This window comes from Rhincodon typus, chromosome 5, assembly GCF_021869965.1.
Source record: "Rhincodon typus isolate 14 chromosome 5, sRhiTyp1.1, whole genome shotgun sequence".
In the NCBI taxonomy this organism is placed as follows: domain Eukaryota; kingdom Metazoa; phylum Chordata; class Chondrichthyes; order Orectolobiformes; family Rhincodontidae; genus Rhincodon; species Rhincodon typus.
The window spans coordinates 4,014,803-4,036,278 of NC_063336.1; the positions used below are offsets into that span (position 1 = coordinate 4,014,803).

Here is a 21,476-nt window from a genome sequence, read left to right on the forward strand (position 1 = left end):
CGTCAGCTTTCCTGCTCCTCTGACACTGCTTGGCCTGCTGAGTTCATCCAGCTCTACATCTTGTTATCTCTGAGTATTTTGCATCACTGTTTACTGTGGAGAAGGATATGGAAGATAGGGAATGTGGAAAAATAAATAGCATCATCTTGAAAAATATCAAATTTACAGAGGAGGAGGTGCTGGATGTCTCAAGTGATAGGCAGTTTCCAAATCCAGAGAGAAAGGTTGAAATATTGGAATACCATGGGGATGTGGTTGAAGACAAACAGAAAAGAACAGAAACAGACAGAGTTTAACTAAAACAGTACATTAGTTTATGACAGGAAACTGCGGTAAAAAATTAAATGACAGTTTCTTTATTTGAATGCACAAAGTATCTGCAATAAGGTATCTCTACTTGTAACACAGAGAGGTAAATAATTTGTATCTAATAGCCATCAGGGAGATGTGTTCTCAGGGTGCAGAAAAAGGTGGGGCATCAATATTCATAGCTACACAACTGTAGAAAGTCAAGCAGAATGGGAAGCAGGATGAAGAACTCTCATAGTTAGGGATAACAATGGGTTTACCAAGAAAATTTTCGGCCTCAGATTATGAATCAGTATGAATGCAAATTCTGGGTATTAAGTGTCAGAAAACAGAAGTGGAAGGATAGTTTTAGGGCCCCCAAACAACACTACATTGTTAGACACTGCATGAGACAGGGAATTATTAGAATTCGTAACAAAGGCACTGTGATAATTGAGAGGAAATTCAAATTTCATATCTCATCATCACATTAGCAGTCTCTCGCAGACAAGGATGACATTTTTCCACTCTCAGTGTGAGTCTGTAGGTGGCCGTATACTCCAATGCAGCTTCTGCAGACTCTGCCACACTTGGGGCAAAAGGTGGCCGTGGGAAGGGGTGGGTGGGGTGTTAGTGTGGCAGTTTGCTCCTGGCTCTATTTTTGCCTGGCTTCCACATTTTCCTGACAGCAAGTCCCAAGGTGCTCGACACCTTCCCAGATTCTTCTCCTCCGCTTTGGAAGACTTAGGCCAGTGATTCGCAGGTGTTGGGGGGGAATGCTGCACATTGCCAGTGAGGCCTTGAGGGTGTCCATGAAGCATTTCCTCTGTCCGCCTGGGGCTTGCCTGCAGTTTCAGAGCCCTCCCGTGTAGCTTCATTTGGTGCTACTACATTTTTCATTGCTCTCCTGCATTCTTCATTGAACCAGAATTGACCCTCCACATTGGTGGTAATGGTAGAGCAAGGGGTTTGCTGGGACATGATGTTACAGATTAAGGTTGAAGACAGGTCTGCTGTTGCTGTCTCATAGTGCCCGATTTTGGGTTACTATATTTGTTCTAAATCTATCCCATTTAGCATGTTGGCTGCATCACAAAAACATAACGGAGGGTATCTTCGATGTTTTTCTTTCTTCATTCTCTGGCGATGCCAGCATAATTGCCCATACTGAATTACTTTTGCAAAGATGGCTATGAGTTGCCTTTGAGTCATAGAGTGGTAGAGTTTTATGACACAGCCCATCAAGTCCACTCTAGTCTAGTCCCATGTCTAGCATTTGGCCTGTAGCCTTGTATGCCATGGTGCTTCAAGTGATCATCTAAATCCATGTTAAAGGTTGTAATGATTGCTGCCTCTACTACCCTTTCAAGCAATGAGTTCCGGGTACCACCACTATTACAATTACCAAATAAAGGGGGGAAGCAGTGTTGAGGATTATCATGGAGGAGTGTTGTTGCCTATCCTGGCTGATTGTCATCTATGGATCAGGATGTTGAGGACCCAGTTACAGAGGGGGTGCTGAGACCCAGGTCTCGGAGTCTAGAGATGAGTTTGTTTGGAATTATGGAGTTGACAGTGGAGTAGTCAATAAGGAGGAACCTGACATAGGTATCCTTGTTATCCAGGTGCTCCAGGGATGAGTGTAGGGCAAGAGAGATGGCACCTGTTGTGGACGTGTTGTGCTGGTAGGCAAATTGCAAAGTCATAGAGTCATAGAGTAATACAGCATGGAAACAGGCCCTTGGGCCCAAACTGGTCCATGCTGACCAGGGTACCCATTCAACTAGTTCTAATTGCCTGCATTTGATCCATATCCCTCTAAACCATTCCCATCCATGTACATATTCAAACATTTTATACCATTGTACCTGCCTCAACCACTTACTCTGGCAGCCCATTCCATACTACTCTCTGCTTGAAGAAGTTGCCCTTCAGGTCCTTCTTAAATCTTTGCCCTCTCACCTTAAACCTATGCCCTCTAGTTTTCAATTAACCATCCCTGGTAAAAAGACTATATGCATTTATCCTATCTGTGCCCCTCATGATTTTATACACCTCCGTAACGTCACCCCTCAATCTCCTACATTCCAAGGAATAAAGTCTTATCCTGGCCAACCTCTCCCTATAACTCAGGACTACTAGTCCTCATGAATCTTCTTTGCACACTTTCCAGTTTAACTATGTCTTTCCGATAACAGGGTGACCAAAACTGTACACAATACTCCAAGTGCGGCCCCACCAATGACTGACACAACTGTAACATAATGTTCCAACTCCTATACTCAATGCCTCAGCCGATGAAGACCAACATGCTAAATGCCTTTTTCACCACTCTGTCCACCTGTGACACCACTTTCAACAAATTATGTACTTGTACTCCTAGGCTCCTCTGTTCCATATCACGCCTCAGGACCTTATCATTTACTGTAAAGAATCCTCCTTTGGTTTAACTTTCCAAAGTGCAACACCTCAAACTTACCTATATTGACTTGCATTTGCCAATCCTCAGTCCACTTCCCCATCTGATCAAGGTCTCTCTGTAATTTTTGATGACCTTCTTCACTATCAATGATACCTCCTAATTTTGTATCACCCGCAAACTTACTAATCATGCTTTGTACATTCACATCCAGATCATTTTATGTAAATAACAACTAACAAAGGTCCCAGCACCAACCCCTGTGGCACACCATCAGTCACAGGCCTCCAGTCTGAGAAAAAACTTTCAACCATCACCCTCTGCTTCCTACCATTGAACCAATTTTGAATCCAATTAGCTAGCTCTCCCTGAACCCCATTCAACCTAACCTTTATGACTAGCTTGTCGTGTGGGATCTTGTCAAAGGCCTTACTAAAGTCCATATAGACAACATCCACTGCCCTACCCTCATCTATCCTCTTGGTTCCTTCGTCAAAAAACTCTAAAAGGTTTGTCAGATATGACTTCCCATGCACAAATTCCTGCTGACGATCCCTAATCAGTACTTGACTATCCAAATGTCAGTTGTTCATATCCCTCAGTATCCACTCCAATAACTTGCGTACCACTGATGTCAGGCTCACTGGCCCATAGTTCCCTGGCTTGTCTTTGCTACCTTTCTTAAACAATGGAACAAAATTAGCCACCCTCCAGTCTTCTGGAACTTCACCAGTGGCTAAAGATGAAGCAAAAATCTCTGCAAGTGCCTCTGCAATTGCTTCCCTAGCCTCCCACGATGTCCAAGGATAGAGTTGATCAGGCCCAGGGGATTTATCCACCTTAATTTGATCTAAGGCTGCAAACACCTCCTCTCTGGTAATACATATGCGGTCCAAAAACATCCCCACTTGTTTCCCTTATTTCCTTAGCATCCCTGATTCTATCCTCAGTAAACACTGAGGAGAAATATTCATTAAAAATCTCCCCCATCTCCTGTGGCTCCACACACAGACAGCCATGCTAATCTTCAAGGGGACCTATTCTCTCCGTAGTTACTCTTTTACTCTTAATATAGCTGTAGAACCTCTTGGGATTATCTTCAACCTTACCTTCCAGATCCAAGGTAAGGTCAATGCATATGTTCCAATGAGGTTCTCCCAGTTCCTCTGTCTGTTGCAAATGTTCCGATGAGGCAAACTTTGACAAGGGAGCCTATGAAATGTCCACCTTCTTCCTCGACCGAGGATTCCCCAGCACTGTTGTCAACAGGGCCCTCAACTGGGTCTGACCCATCTCCCGCACATCCGCCCTCACTCCTCTCTTCCCTCCCGTAACAGTGATACGGTTCCCCTTGTCCTTACCTACCATCCCACCAGCATCCACATCGAGAAGATCCAGATGCCATTTCCATCACCTCCAGCAAGATGCCACCACCAGACACATATACCCCTCCCTTCCCTTGTCTGCCTTCTGTAGGAACTGTTCCCTCTGGGGCACCCTGGTCCACACTTCCTTCACTCCCAACATCCCCCCCCACAGCCCCACAGCATCTTCCCCTGCAACCACTGAAGGTTTAACACCTGCCTATTTACCATCTTCCTCCCCATTATTCAAGGGCCCAAATGCACCTCCCAGGTGAAGCAGTGCTTTATGTGCACTGCCCACAATTTAGTCTACTGCATTTGCTGCTCACAATGTGTTCTCCTCTACATTGGGGAAACAAAGCATAGACTGGGTGACCGATTTGCAGAACATCTACGTTCTGCCTGCAAAAATGACCCTGAGCTTCCAGATGCCTGCCACTTTAACACAACACCCTGTTTCCTGGCCAACATCTCTGTCTCTGCCTTGTTGCAGTATTCCAGTGAAGCTCAGCGCAAGCTGGAAGCACAACATCTCATTTTCCACTTGGGGGACCCTGCAGCCCTCCGCACTCAATATCGAGTTCAATAATTTTGGGGTCTGAAGTGTCCCAAGTCCTAGCCCCCTTCCCCACACATCAGGCCTTGTTTTCACATAGTCTGCCATTACACACTACCTATTGTTAGCCACTAACAGTCTTCATTAACAGCTATTCACCCAAAACGTTAACACTGATTTCTCTTCACAGATGCTGCCAGATCTGCTGAGCTTTTCCAGCAACTTCTGTTTTTGTTTCTGAAGTCCTGGGGTTTATGGGTTAAACCACCACCTCCACCTCCCCACCAAACCCCTCCCCCACCCTAAGCCCACCTCCACAACTGTTTGTGGAATTTAAAATATGTGAATAAAAATTTGGAATTTTAAAATAGTCTTTGGAAGAGTAACAATTAAGTCATCATCAATTGTTTCCAAATTCCACTTGGTTAATTAATGTTCTTTAGGGATACCTACATTCTGTAGAAGAATCAGAAGAAAACAGTATTCTCACAAGTATGAGGAAAAATATAGTTTATGAAAATATTCTGTTATGGAATCAACGCCATTTCTCCATTTAACACTTCCATAAATTACAAAGGAAGGATTTAACAACAAATAACCTTGGAAGAACTTAAACCCTTAAAATATAAGCAGAAATGAATAATAGAATCCCTACAGTGTGGAAACAGGCCATTCGGCTCAACGAGTCCACACCAACCCTCCAGAGAACATCCCACCCAGACTCACCAACCCCCCACCCTATCCCTGTAACCTTGCATTTCCCATGGCTAATCCATTTAGCCTACATATCCCTGGACACAACGGGCAATTCAGCATGGCCAATCCATCTAACCTGCACATCTTTGGATGGTGGAAGGAAACTGGAGCACCCAGAAGAAACCCACGCAGACATGGGGAGAATATGCAACCTGCACACAGACAGTCACCCAAGACTGGAATTGAACCCAGATCCGTGGTGCTACTTGTTTGTTTAAACTCTATGCACGGAATCTTTCCGATGACTGATTAGAGACTACTTTTTCTTAAGGACATTGTGTGTTTGAGGCCAATGTAAAGACACTTGCTGGTGCTGGAAGTCTTTTAATAAAGTGAAAATGATAGGGTTTCTGTTTTTAATGCCTGTTTTTAGGCTAATTTGGCAGTACAAGAAAACCGCCTCCAACGGGCCATGAAGGAGTTGGGAAGTGCCCAGGCACAGCTGGATGAGAAGCAAGCTGAGCTCGACAAGGTACAGGCCAAGTTTGATGCTGCCATGAAGGAGAAAATGGTGAGTCACAATCTAAAGGACTTCTAGCTGATTGATCAGTACATTCTTCATATTCAAGCCAATTACTACCTGAAATCATAATGACTGATATTCAGTTTTAGGTATTTTTGTGAAAAATATTTCCCTCTATGATGCTTAAACTGTGACAAAGTCTGATCGATATATGCCATATTCCAGCATAATAAAACCAAGCAAAGTCAACCTTGATGTGGTAGATGCCAAGATTAAAACACTCAGGGCTGAATATTAATATTTGGACCCTGATGAAGAAGGGTTTAACAGCAAGGCCTCAGGAACTTGAAACATCACAGAGCAGGTTTTTGACAATAGATCTTTAGGTGAAACCTAACTTTTCTGCTTATTGGAGCATGATAATGATCTGTCTTGACTGTCCAAGCATTGACATTTAAAGGAGCCTTTCTTTTTTGAGGGACAATCAATGACAGCTTAGTTCAGTCATTCACCTCAAAAAAAAAGCTCCTTTAAATACCAAGGAGTGAGCAATCAGGGGCAGGTCATTAAAATTTCCTAGCTGCCCTTGGAAAGGTAGGCCAGCTGCCTTCTTGAACCACTGCAGTCATAGGTTGACAAACAGTGAGAAATGAAATCCAAGATGGCAGTGGAGCAGGGCTCCTGAGCCCACGGCTCGTCTGCTCTACCTGCTTTTGTTTTCTTTCCTTTCTTTTCTCTTTTCTTGTTTTTGTTTCTCTTCACTTATCTTTTGTGAAAAGCTCAGTCACGGTGAAGGCATCAACAGTGGCACTGGCAGTGAGATGAGCCAAGCGCAGACTTGGCATCTCAGTTCCCGGCAGCTTCTGCATCAACAAGGCAGGCCAGAGTGGACTCTTGACAGTAGTAGCAGAGTCAAGTTTGGGTTGGTGCAGGAGCCAGTGGCATCGGTAGCAGTTGCATTGGCAAGGTACAGCAAGGACTCACGGTGGCAGCAGCATCGATGGAAGCAAGATAGCGTCAAAGACTGGCAACTCTTACTCTGCGAGGGGACTTGTGGCTAGTCGCTCCAGGCCCATAGTTGAGCACTTAACAAGAAGGACTACAATGTTGAACTTTATTTCTTTATTTTTCTGCCTTTATATTCTATGTTTTGTTTTATTTTTTGTGTTTTTAAGATGGCGCCGGAGAGTGGTGACACTACAACACTTTTCACTGTTTTTTGTAACAAAGTACACATAACAATAAATAAATCAAATCATTCAATCAAATCAGATCTGATCCCAGAGCCATTATCCAGAAGGACAACTGTGTTGTGCCCTATTTCAGCATTAAGCTTATGCAGTGAGCAAATGACACAAGACCCTATTCGCGAGGGGCCGACCTTATAGTACATGAAACTGTAGAAATCCCAATGTGTGTACCTGCCTAGTGAAGGCATAGACAACATCCTACAAGTTTCAGTTGACCAGAAATTCAACTGAATTTGCCATATAAATACAGTGGCTACAAGACCATGTCAGAAGCTGAGAATACTGTGTCAAATAACTCACCTCCTGACTCTCCAAAGCTTGTCCACCACTGTTAGATCTCATACTTTCCAATGAGAGTCTGAGATGTGGGGTGGTTTCAAGTAACCTTTATTGCAATTTATAGCTTCATATTTCCAGAGCAATAAGACACACAAAAAGCTCCAGAATATCTTAACTTTGAACTTAGAGCTCACATGCCCCACTTTGTTTACTATTGATCAGCTGCACTGAGTTATCTCTTTGTAATTGACTCTCTGGTACAGCATTTTATATAGTTCAAGCTTGCCTCAGTAATTTCAATTTATTTCCAATTAAGCTAATCATATCACTGAAGGACAAAGAGATGAACAGGCCTATGGTCTCCCCTGGACCTTCATGATGTTTCCCAGATACTCTTATCTCCCTTCTTGAAACTTTTCACAATAGTTATTGTACTCAGGTAAAATTTGCCAGCTGCACTGAGTTAACTGCCAATAAATTGGATACTTGCCTATCAGTTGAGGACCTTTCAAATTTCTCATTATAGGAAATATAAAAGAATATTGATTTTTGATCAGTTCAAACAAAGATATATGGTTACACCTAATGTTAGAATTCTTTAGCTAACAAGTTGTGTCTTAATGTCTTCATTCAATCTAAATTCCAGTGTCTGTTAATTTCTGTACCTATGATTCATTTCTCTATGTATTGACACGAGGGGCTGCATTTACGGTCTGAAACTGGTTTGAATCTTTTCCTCTAATGCTTTTAGTGTTTTTTTGTATATAGGTGGATCTATAACCCTACTTCAAAATCTATGTCTATGATTATTTGAAGGATCTTAACTAAAACCTACACTTAATATTGTAACAGATTGATTAAATAATTCAAGAGAAACAACTAATTAGTGTGAAATGTTCTTGTCTATATCTTAAGCATAAGCAACTGCAACTGCACGTTCTATGCCAGTCCAGTAACCTTGAGTCTACACAGCTACTATTGTTCTACTCGTGAAGCTACATTAAGCAAATATTTTCCCAAGATCACTAACTACCGTCAGCCATATTCTCCTGTGTTTGCCCAATGGGCAGCCGGCAGCCATTTTGTGCTGCTCAGTCATGGGTATTCCTAACAACCACCAACAAAGCACAAGTCAGGAGTGTGATGGGATACTCCCAATTAGCCTGGATCAGTGCAGTTCCAGCAACACTCAGAAAGTTGATACCATCCAGGACAAAGCTGCCAACTTGACTGGCACTCCCTCCACAACATCCACTCGCTCCATCACCGACACTCAGCTGCAGCAGTGTGTACTATGTTCAAGATGCACTGCAGAAATTCACTAAAGATCCTTAGACAGCATCTTCAAAACACACGACCACTTCCATCTAGAAGGACAAAGGCAGTAGATACTTGAAAACATCACCACCTGCAATTACCCCTCCAAGCCACTCACCATCTTGACTTGGAAAAATGTGGTTGTTGCTTCACTGGTAGTGGATCACAATCCTGGAATTCTGAGGTTGTTGACTTGCTCGCTGAGCTGGCTTGTATTCGTTCAAACATTTCATCACCATGCTAGGTGATATCATCAGTGGAGCCTCCGATGAAGTGATGTTATTCTACTCCTCTTGGAATTTATTTATATGTGGCTCATTATGATGAAATGTATGGATTTGTATATGGATCAAACGTGGTGGGTGGTGTTCCCACATGTGAGTATCTCACACTCACACACACACTCTTTCTCACACACACATACATTCTGTCTCTCGCGCGCACACACACACACAGATGCACATTCTCTCTCTCCCTCACACATACACACACAGACACACACCCACACACACACAGACACACACTCTCTCTCTCCCTCACACACACACACACACACACACACACACACACACTCTCTCTCTCACTTACCGGCACACACACACACACACTCTCTCTCTCTGTCTCTGTCTCTCGCACTTACGCACACTCTCCCCCACCCTCTCTCTCGCTCACACACACACTCACTCCCTCTCTCTTGCACACATACACACACTCTCTCTCTCCCACCCTCTGTCTCTCTCACACACACATTCTCTCTCTCTCCCACTCTCACACACACATACATGCACGCACACACATATAAATCTATGAGGTGAATTTGCATTTGCAGGTTTGTAATTGCAGATACATTCTATTTTGTTCAAAAAGCACACAATTTATAGACAGTCAATGTGGCATTTTATAAATTCCTACTTTGGAAATAAAACCAGTCTGACTCCAAGTTAAAACACAGCCAGATTCTAAACAAGGCCTCACACCTAAAATGCATTGTCTGACCTGAGATGTCACCTCTGATATACTGATAAAACTTTTAGTTATCTTGGGGCAGTGACTTGAAAGAAATTCTAGATTTGCATATTAATCAGTTGAAGCCTGTGTCTCCTTTATCACTGATTAAAGATTTAACAGCCATCTTAGGTTTTTTCAATACACTCACATCAGTTCTATGACCCTTTGATCTTTTGCTTATAAATTCTGTGTCTGATGCTACCTCTCTCACTGACACTGGAAGAAGGAGTGAGACTTCAAAAGTTTTTGTCTTCAAATAAACCTGTTGGACTATAACCTGGTGTCGTGTGATTTTTTTACTTTTATACATAGTGGCAGAGATTATGTTGAACCTGTTCAAGACCCTAGTTACACCTCAACTAAATTATTATGCACAGTTCTGGGCACCATAATTTAGGAAAGATATGAACAGATTGTAGAAGATGTTTACGAGACTGATTCCAGAGCTAAAGAACTGATAGCAGTTGGAAATGTTTTTCTTTGCACAGGAGAAGGCTGAGAAGACATTTGATATTTGACATGTTTTCAAAACCAGGACTAGTCTGGACAGAGTAGATAGGGATAAATTATTTCCACTTGCATAAAGTTTCAAATCAAGGAGCACATGTTTCAAAAAATTTGCAAAAGAATCAAATGGTTCAGGTCTGGAATGGTCTGTGTAGAGGTGTGGTGGCGAGATGTTTAATCAATCCAGTTATTAGAATGGAAATAAAATGCAGGGTTCCAGGAAAAAGCCAGGAACATGGAACTAAGTCATAATGCTCATTCAGCAAGCTGGTGCAGATGTGATGGGCTGAATGGTCACCTTCTGGACAATAACAGTTCAGAGTATAAATGTGAGAATGCTATTAGAGTTGTACAGGGCATTGGTGTGACCACATCTGGAGTACTATGTACAGTTTTGATCTCCTTCCTCAAGAAAGAATATAATTGCACTCAAAGAAGTTCAGAGAAGATTAATACAAATGATTCCTGGGAAGTAATACTGATCTTATGAGCTAAGATTACATATGTTTGAGCTATATCAATTGGAGTTTGGCAAAACAAGAGGTAAACTTATTGAAATGTAAGACATGACAGAGGGAATGAATCCCTGTCATGGGAGAGACTAGAGAACACACATTAAAAATAAAGGGTTTCATGTTGAAGTCAGAGATGAGGAAAAGTGTTATTCTCTCAAGGATCATGAATCTGCGGAATTATCTTCCCCAGAGAACAGTGGGGGAAAGTAATTATATATTTTTAAGGCTTGGTTAGATAAATTCTTTAATAATAAAGGAATCAAGTTTACAGAGGTTGGAGAGAGAGACGTAGGGTTGAGGCTCTAACCTGATCGGCCATGATCTTCTCAAATGAAGGAGCAGGCTTGTGGGGCCAAATGGCCTCTTCCTCCTCCTCTTAGTGTGTCTAATTGTCTAGTTATAAAAAAAGACATGAGGAAGTTTGGCAAACAATTCCAGAGATTAGGGCCCAGGTAATTGGGCAGACAGTGGAGATACACCAGAAAGTTAGAATAAGGGAAGAGCAAAGGTCTTGGAGAGGTGTTTTCCTGGTAAAGGTTACAGAGATAGGGAGAGGTTTCATCACTGAAGCCAAAACAGAAATAGGGAACTTTTAGTACTCCTAAAGTTTTCAAAGGTTGACTTTATCTGGTGTTCGTCTGATGAGGGCTTTGGTGAAGGATTAAAAACCCCCACAGAAATTCAAGTCAGGCATGTGGAGATGAAATCCAGACAATTAAGTAGCCATAATTCAATTGAACCTGTTGTTTATTGTTTAGGACCTATTGGAAGATGCAGAAACATGTCGAAGGAAGATGGAAGCTGCATCAGCACTGATTGATGGCCTGAGCGGGGAGAAAATCAGGTGGACAGAACAATGCAAGGAGTTTAAAGCACAAATCAACAGGCAAGAGATAGCTACTAGCTGTCAGTAATATTGAAGATTCCAGAACCCTGATTTAAAGACTGCCCAATAGAGTCAGATTAAATGCAATAAAATAGCACATCTCGAATTTCTGGCACTCTCCCACCAAAGCCAAGTTACAAAACCAAATTCTTCCAGAACAGTGAGACTTGGGACTTCATGAATAATGTCAAACCAGAATTCTATAATGTGGCGGAAATCCAGCACTGATGTGAAGTGAAAATCACCATTGTCCCAGAGGCTGCTCTCTCACGAGAGAATGATGGCTGATTTAACCTGAGGGTCACCATTACTCAGGCAAGGTTGAGAAGGCAGGGCCTTCATGTGATCTCTGCCAGTTTGGGGTATTGAACCCATGCTGTTAGCATTACTCTGCATCACAAACCAGCCATCCAGCCAACTCAACAAACTGACCCTAAATTCCAGGCAAAATTTGAAACTGTTTCCAAGTCTCCCCTTCATTTTGATCTGTCTTTCTCTTTCTGTTCCTTTTTCTAATTCTCTCACTTGTTTTCCTTCTCCTGCTTTGGTCTTTGAATCAGAGTTCCAGGTGATCATTTTTGATTCCAATGGCAACATCCTCATGATCGAGAATAAAGCAATGTTTTCGAATAGTTGTGAGGCCCTCAGGGTAGTCCTGAATAACCTCTTATGGCCACAGATTTTGTTATGAACCTTTCAGGGCACTCTGAGCTTTCTGTCCTTGCTTGATGTGCTCTGGGAAGGGCTCCCCTACACCCCTCCCTGGGCAATGTGCCAGCTAGAGAAGGCTGGATACTGTGGTGCGGGTAACATGGGCACCACTCAGCTGAAGACCAGGTTAAGGTCTAGGAGTTGCACTGCGGGTCACTTATGCATAGAACATAGAACAGTCCAGCACAGTACAAGCCCTTTGGCCCACGATGTTGTGCCGACTTATTGTCCTACTCTAAAATCAAACTACCCTGCATACTCTACTTGTTACTATTGTCCATGTGCCTATCCAAGAGTTGCTAAAAATTCTCTAAAGTATCTGACTCCACTACCACTGCTGGCTGCACATTCCACACACCCACCACTCTGTGTGTGAAGAACCTACCTCTGACATCTCCCCTATACCTTCCTCCAATCACCTTAAAATTATGCCCCCTCATAGTAGTCATTTCCGCCCTGGGAGTCTCTGGCTATCCACTCTATCTATGCCTCATCATCTTATACACATCTATCAAGTCACCTCTCATTCTTCTTTGCTCCAATGAGAAAAGCCCTAGCTCCCTCAACCTTTCGTCATAAGACCTGCCCTCCAGTCCAGGCAGCATCCTGGTAAATCTCCTCTGCACCCTCTCTAAAGTTTCTACATCCCTCTATAATGAGGCGACCAGAACTGAACACAATATTCCAAGTGTGGTCTAACCAGGGTTTCATAGAGCTGCAGCATAACCTCATGGCTCTTAAACTCAATTCCCCTGCCAATGAAAGCCAACACACCATATGCCTTCTTAATAACCCTATCAACTTGGGTAGCAACTTTGAGGGATCCATGGACGTGGACTCCAAGATCCCTCTGTTCTTCCACACTGCCAAGAATCCTGCCATTAACCCTGTATCCTGCATTCAAATTTGACCTTCCAAAATGAATCACTTCACATTTTTCCAGATTGAATTCCATCTGTCGCTTCTTTGCCCAGCTCTGCATCCTGTCAATGTCCCGTTGCAACCTACAACAGCCCTCCACACTATCCACAACTCCACCAACCTTCGTGTCATCGGCAAATTTACTAACCCACCCTTCCACTTCCTCATCCAAGTTATTTATAAAGATCACAAAGAGCAGAGGTCCCAGAACAGATCCCTGCGGAACACCACTTGTCACCGAGCTCCTGACTCCACAAATCCTGTCCACCATCTACAAAGCACAAGTCAGGAGTGTGATGGAATACTCTCCACTTGCCTGGATGAGTGTAGGTCCAACATCACACAAGGCATTTGGCACCATATCCCCAAGCGTCCACTCCCTCCTCAACCAATGCTCAGTAGCAGCAGTGTGTACTATCTACAAGATGCACTGCAGAAATTCACCAAAGATCCTTAGACAGCATGTTACAAACCCACAGCTATTCTGCATTTCTGGAGAAGCTAGGTCCAAAGCACCTGGCTAGAAATATGGAACAACGTTGTGGAGGGGACAGGGTTCAAGTGGAGCAATGCTCCAATGATAGCAGCCACTCCATGGAGGTTCAAAGCCATTAATTCCACAGACGTTGTCAAAACTGTTGAGTATTTAGATCATTTTCTCTTTACAGTCTATTTTTGATGTCAAGATTCTGGAGAATTGTGTTTTTACTCATATACATCTTGCCTGCTCCTGTGTCTCCTTTTACTCTATCCCAACTATTTACCTTACCATCGAGGGGCATTCCCCTGAGTTCTCATAATGTTCTCCAATCATCCAAAATTCCACTATCGCTAACGTTCCCAACTGACCTCTGTAGGCAGGAGTCTGTCAGACTGGACAATTTGTCCCAGAGAGTGGATGCCAAAATCTCAGAAGAAATGGCCGATGTATGTTTGGTCCACAAAATTCCAGTGTCCCAGCTACTGTGGTTTGCATCATAAACCATTTTTGAGGACATGTTCCAAAAAAAAGACAGAGGGATCTTGGAATGCTAACTCTTTTACTCTCCACAGATATTGAATGTAATGTTTTTAAAGTTTAGGCTGGTTAGGCATGGTCAGTATAATTAGATATTGTTATACATTATATTGTATCATTGTATATTATTATAATTATTGGTGTTTGATATGATCTCCTAGTCTTTGGGAGGTGTGCCCTCCATTCCTGAAATTCATATGCCACATTGCTTATTTGTGTATTAGGCAGGATGTATTTTTACCTTGATAACAACATCCTCTCAACAGTCAGAGGGAAATTGAGGAATAAATATCTTGAAAGATCTCAGATATTTGTAAGAATGATAAGGTTTAATAATGGGGGTTTTTAATTTTCCAAACATTGACTGGGACCACCATTGTGTTAAAGGTTTGAACGGTGAAGAATTTGATAAATGTATTCAAGAAAATTTTCTTAATCAATATGTAAATTTTCCGACTAGAGAAGGAAGAAAACTTGTCTTTCTCTTGTGTAATAAGGCACAGCGAGTGACTGAAGTGATAGCAGAGGAACACTTTGAGACTAGTGATCAGAAAGCTATTTGTTTTAAAATGGTTATGGAAAAGAATAAGCCTTCCATAAAAATTAAAGGTTTTAATTGGGCTAAGGCAAATTTTAATAGTATGACAAGAACTTTCAAAAATTGATTGGAGTAGACTGTTTGCAAGTAAAGGGACGTCTGATAAGTAGGAGGCTTTCAAAAGTCTGATAACAAGAGTTCAGATTTGCATCGGCGCAGTCACCACTACCAAACAGGGGTTTGAGGAGGAAGTTTGTCAAGGGATACTGTTAAGGGGAATGACCTCTCAGGGGAAAGCAGCAGCAGCAGCAGCAGTCAATCTTGTTGCACCACGGTTGGTTCTACTGGGGGGAGGGTAAACAGTGTGCCAGGGCAATAGTTATAGGGGACTCAATTGTAAGGGGAATAGACAGGCGCTTCTATGGCTGCAAACAAGACTCCAGGATATTGCCTCTCTGGTGCTAGGGTCAAATATATCTTGGAGCAGGTACAGGACATTCTGAAGGGGGAGGGTGAACAACAGTGGCCATGGTACACATTGGTACAAATGACATAGGTAAAAAAAAGGACAAGATCCTAAAGGCAGAATACAGGGAGCTAGGAAGAAAGTTAAGAAATCTCAAAGGTAGTGATCTCAGGATTACGACCAGTGCCACATGCTAGTCAGAGGAGAAATGGCAGGATAAATATGTGGCTGCAAAGTAGGTGTTGGGGGACAGTTTCAGATTCCTGGGGCATTGGGACCAGTACAAATTGGACAGGTTACACCTGGGCAGGGCTGGGACTGATGTCCAAGGGGCAGTGTTTGCTAGAGCAGTTGGGGAAGGTTTAAACTAATATGCCGGGGGTTGGGAAACTATGTAAAGAGTTAGACAAGAAGACAGCAAGGACAAAAACAAAAGCTAGAAAAGGGAATGAGATAAGTGATAGGCTGAGAAACCAAGGACAAGATTCAAACAGGGCTGTTGAAAAAATAAGGAGGAGACAAACACTATTAAGAGGACAAGCTTAAAAGTTTTGTGCCTTAATGCACAGAGCATTTGCAATAAAGTGGATGAACTAATTGTGCAGACAGATGTAAACTGGTAAAATATAATTGGGATTACTGAGACTTGGCTGCAAGGTGACCAGGGATGTGAACTGAATATCCCAGGGATTTAGGAAGGACAGGCAAAAAGGAAAAGGTGGTGGAGTAACATTGCTGGTTGAAGAGGAAATTAACACAATAGTGAGAAAAGATATTAGCTCTGACAATGTGGAGTCTGTATGGGTGGAGTTGAGAAATATCAAGGGGCAAAAAACATTAGTGGGTGTCATATATAGACCCCCAAACTGTAGAGGTGCTGTCGAGAATGGCATTAACAGGAAATTAGAGATGCATGTAATAAGGGAATATCAGTGATCATGAGTGATTTTAATTTGCACATTGTTTGGGCAAATCAAATTAGCCACAGTGCCATAGAGGAAGAATTCTTGGAGCGTATACAGGATGGTTTTCTTGACCAATATGTGGAGGAACCAACTAGAGAGCAGGCCATTTTACAGGTGCTCTGTAATGAGAAGGGAATCATTGCCAGTCTAGCTGTGCGAGACCCCGTGTGGATGAGCGGTCATAACATGATAGAATTTTTTATCAAGATGGAGAGTGAGGTAGTTGTTTCAGAGTCTCGCGTGCTAAACTTTAATAAAGGAAACTATGAGGATATGAGGCGTGAGTGGGCCTTGATAGATTGGGGAGAGTTACTTAAAGGGATGGCAGTGGATAAGCAATGGCAAACATTCAAGGAATGCAGGGGGGAACTGCAACAACTGCTTATTCCTGTCTGTTGCAAAAGCAAAATGGGTAAGAAGGCTAATCCATGGCTTACAAAGGAAATTAGACATAGTATCAGATCCAAGGAAGAAGCAAACAGATTGGCCAAGAAAAATAATAAATTTGAGGATTGGGAGCAATTTAGAATTCAGCAAAGAAGGACCAAGGGATTGATTAAGAAGGGGAAAATAGGGTAGGAAAGTAATCTTGCAGGGAACATAAAGACTAACGAGAAGAGTTTCTATGGATATGTGAAGAGAAAGAGATTGGTAAAGACAAATGTAGGTCCCCTGCAGACAGAAATGGGGGAATGTGTAATAGGGATCAAGGAAATGGCTGAGGATCTGAATACATACTTTGTTTCTGTCTTCACAAAAGACAACGCAGATCAGATACCAGAATGGTTCGATGAGGCAAGATTTAGTGAGAAGGAAGATCTAAGGGAGATCAATATTAGTAGAGAAATGGTGCTGGGAAAGTTGTTGGGATTGAAGGCTGATAAACCCCCAGGGCCTGATAATCTACATCCCAGAGTATTTAAGGAAATAGCTTCAGAAATAGTGGATACATTGATGGTCATCTTCCAGGATTCTGTAGACTCTGGAACAGTCCCTGCAGATTGGAGGGTGGTTAATGTCACTCCAATATTCAAAAAGGGAGGTAAAGAGAAATCAAGGAATTATAGACTGGTAAGCCTAACACCAGGAGTGGGGAAAATTCTTGAATCCATTGTCAAGGATTTCATGGCAGAGCATTTAGAAAGCAGTAGCAGGATCAGACAGAGTCAGCATGGATTTATGAAAGGGAAATCATGCTTGACAAATCTGTTGGGATTTTATGAAGATGTAACTAGTAGAGTTGTCAAGGGGGATCCAGTCAATGTGGTATATTTTGACTTTCAGCAAGCATTTGACAAAGTCCCACATAAGAGATTAATGTGCAAGATTAAAGTGCATGAGATTGGGGGAAGTGTATTGAAATGGACAGGAAACTGGTTGGCAGAGAGGAAACAAAGAGTACAAATTAATGTTTCAGAGATAGTAGGAACTGCAGATGCTGGAGAATCTGAGATAACAAGGTGTAGGGCTGGATGAACACAGCAGGCCAAGCAGCATCAGAGAAGCAGGAAAGCTGACGTTTCGGGCCTAGAATGGTCTGGACCCGAAATGTTAGCTTTCCTGCTCCTATGATGCTGCTTGGCCTGCTGTGTTCATCCAGCTCTACACCTTGTTATCTCAGTACAAATTAATGGGTCCTTTTCAAATTGGCAGGCAGTAACTAGTGGGATGCCACAGGGATCAGTGTTGTTCACAATATACGTTAATGATTTGGATGAGGGAACAAAATGTAACATCACCAAGTTTGCAGATGATACCAAGTTGGGTAGGGGGCGTGTGAACTGTGACAAGAATGCAGAGATCCAACTCATGATATGAACAGGTTGGGTGAGTGGGCAAATCAATGGCAGATGCAGTATAATTTGGATAAATGTGAGGTTATTCACTTCAGAAGCAAGACCAAAAAGGCAGATTACTACCTGAATGGCTGTAAATCTGGATAGGTGAATGTGTAGCAGGACCTGGGTGTCCTTGTGTACCAGTCGCGAAGGTAAGCACGCAGGTACAGCAGGCAGTAAAGAAGGCAAATGGTATGTTGGCCATCATTGTGAGAGGTTTTGAGTACAGAAGCAGGGATGTGTTGTTGCAGTTATACAGGGCTTTGGTGAGACCATACCTGGAATATTGTGTGCAGTTTTGGTCTCCTTTTCTGAGGAAGGATACTCTTGCTCTCAAGAGAGCACAGCGAAGGTTTACCAGGCTGATTCTGGGGATGGCGGGTCTGACGTATGAGGAGAGATTGACTAGGCTGGGATTGCTTTCACTAGAGTGCAGCTGAATGAGGGGGGATCCCACAGAGACTAATAAAATTCTAACAGGTCTTTACAGGGTAGATGCAGGGAGGATATTCCTGATGGTGGGTGTATCCAGAACCAGGGGTTACAGTATGAGGATTTGGGTAGATGATTTAGGATGGAGATGAGACATTTCTTCACCCAAAGAGTGGTGAGCCTGTGGAATTCATTGCCACAGGAAGTAGTGGATGACAAAACATTGAATGTATTCAAGAGGCAACTAGATATAGCACTTGGGGCGAATGGGATCAAAGGTTATGGGAAGAAAGCAGGATTAGGCTATTGAGTTGGACAATCAGCCATGACCAGAAGAATGGCAGAGCAGGCTCGAAAGGCCGAATGGTCTCCTCCTGCTCCTATCCTGTGTTTCAATCTTTCTATGTTCCTGTTAGAGTGGAAGGTAAGACTGGTAGGATTAGAGAACAATGGATGAATAAAGATTTGAGGTTCTAGTCAAGAATAAAAAGGAATCATATATTAGATATAAACAACTGGGTTCAAATCTGTTGAACAATATAAAGAGCTGAGGGGCATTCTTAAGAGGGAGATCAGGAAGGCAATGAGAGGAAACAAGAAAAAAACCCAAAAAAACTGCAGATGCTGGAAATCAGAAACAAAATCAAAAATTGGTGGAAAAGTTCAGCACATCTGGAAGCATCCGTGAAGAGAAATCAAAATTAACCTTTTGGGTCGAGTAACCCTTCTTCAGGCGTTCTGAAAGCATGTCATGTGCAGTTGGTGGGCAAAAGCAAAAGTCCTTGCGCCATGTTTAAAGGCCATGTGGGCATCCAGTCACTCATTGCAAACCAGGAGCAAGATAAGAGTCTCCTACCCTCCTTCAGAAATGGCTGGATCCTGTCAAATTGTTCCTCTTTTAACTCCTCCTCCTTCCTACAGCCTAAGGGGGTGGCCATGGGAGCCCACATGGGCCCAAGCTATGCCTGCCTCTTCGTAGGATATGTGGAACAGTCCCTTTTCCGCTGTTACACAGCACTATCCCCCACCTCTTCCTCCACCACATCAATGACTGTATCAGCACTGCCTCATGCTCCCACGAGGAGCTTGAACAGTTCATCAACTTTACTAACACCTTCCACCCCAACCTCAAACCTGGACCATCTCCAATACCTCCGTCTCCTTCCTCGACTTCTCCGTCTCCATCTCTGGTAACCGCCTCTACACTGACATCTATTTCAAGCCCTCCGACTCCCACAGCTACCTGGACTACACCTCCTCTCACCCACCCTCCTGCAAGAATGCGATCCCCTACTCCCAAATCCTCCGCCTTTGCTGCATCTGCTCCTAAGATGGAGTCTTCAACTCCCGGACATGCCAGATGCCCTCCTATTTCAAGGACTGCAACTCCCCCACTCTGGTGCCCTTGACTGCATCTCTTACATTTCCTGCACTTCTGCCCTCAAACCCCCCCCCCCCCCAACAAAAATAAAAGACAGAATCCCCCTTGTCCTCACATATCCAGCCATTAACGTCCGCATCCAGTGTTTCATCCTTCGCCACTTCCGCCATCTACAATCTGACCCCACCACCAAAGAGAAATTTCTCTCCCCACCCCTATCTGCCTTTCGTAGGGACTGCTCACTCAGCAACTCCCTCATCCGTTTCACACTCCCCGCTGACCCCACCACCCCCGGCACCTTTCCCTGCAACCACAGGAAGTGCTACACTTGCCCCTACAACTCCTGCCTCACCTCCATTCAAGGCCCAAAACAAACCTTTCATATTCGACAGGGGTTCATCTGTCAACTTGGTCTACTATAACCACTGCTCCTGATGTGGTCTCCTCTACAAGTGGAAACCCAGAGAACTTTTCGAAGAGCATATGCACTCTGTACACAACAAACAACAATACCTTCCATTTGCCAACCATTTCAAGTCCCCCTCCCACTCCCTGGGTGGCATGTCTATCCTGGGCCTCCTCCAGTGCCACAATGACGCCACACGCAAATAGGAGGAGCAGCACCTCATATTCCGCTTCGGGAGCCTACAGCCCGATGGCCTAAACATGGAATTCACCAGTTTTAAAATCACCCCACCCCAGCCTCATCCCATGTCCAACCCTCCCTCTCATCCCTGCCTCCTTGACCTGACACAACCTGCCCATCTTCTCTCCCACCTATCCGCCCCTCCCATCTCACTGACCAATCCCCACCATTCCCTACCTGCAATCACCTATCACCACCCCTCCTCTCTGTATTTATTTCCCAGCCCCTTTCCCTTCCCCATTTCTGAAGAAGGGCCCTGACCTGAAACATTAACTTTCCCACTCCTCTGATGCTGCCTGACCTGCTGTGTTCCTCCAGCTCCACACTGTGTTGTCCCTTTCCATGTCTGGTTTGTTGTCCATCAGTCCTGATGAGTGCAAGCCACAAGCTTTGACTTCATGTTGTTGTTTTAATAATCCTTACATTTTGTACTACAAACAATTGACAAAAAATTCCTGCCATTGTCTTTTCTAGGCCCTGCTTCATATCAATATTCCTTTTCACTTTACACTGACATCCTTTACACTGATTTTGTTTAATCTCTTATATTCTAGGTTGGTGGGAGATGTGCTGTTGGCTACTGGCTTTCTTTCGTATAGTGGTCCTTTCAATCAAACATTCAGAGATATATTGCTGAAAGTAATCTGGGAAGTAGAGCTCCAGAAAAAGAAGATTCCATATACGGATAATCTAAACATTATAGCTTTCTTGGTGGACCAGGCTATGGTGAGACTCGCTCAGACTTATGTTATATTAAGTGTTTACTGCACTCATTCTTAAGTGACACACCACAACCTTTGCACACCTTGACAACATATCTTCTCAACTGATAATTTTCTGCCTTAGTTAGATGTTTATTTATAGCTGGTTTTGCACAGTCATCGCATGTATCATTTGCTAATATCTGAAGGAAGTTTTTTTTCAATGGTGAGGCAATCTTTCCATCAACAGA

At 43.2% G+C, this 21,476-nt stretch overlaps 2 protein-coding genes across 2 annotated transcripts in view; both read left to right on the forward strand.

The window, feature by feature from the left end:
- The window catches only part of LOC109930964 (dynein axonemal heavy chain 8-like), a 2,199,840-nt gene that overhangs the window by 962,904 nt on the left and 1,215,460 nt on the right, over window positions 1-21,476 (forward strand). The gene's annotated exons all lie outside the window — the stretch shown is intronic.
- The window catches only part of LOC109918465 (dynein axonemal heavy chain 8-like), an 876,900-nt gene that overhangs the window by 741,222 nt on the left and 114,202 nt on the right, over window positions 1-21,476 (forward strand). The window contains exons 54-56 of the mRNA XM_048596621.1: window positions 5,757-5,894; window positions 11,481-11,608; window positions 21,079-21,250. Of these exons, the coding sequence (XP_048452578.1) occupies window positions 5,757-5,894; window positions 11,481-11,608; window positions 21,079-21,250 (438 nt within the window). The remainder of the gene's footprint in view (window positions 1-5,756; window positions 5,895-11,480; window positions 11,609-21,078; window positions 21,251-21,476) is intronic.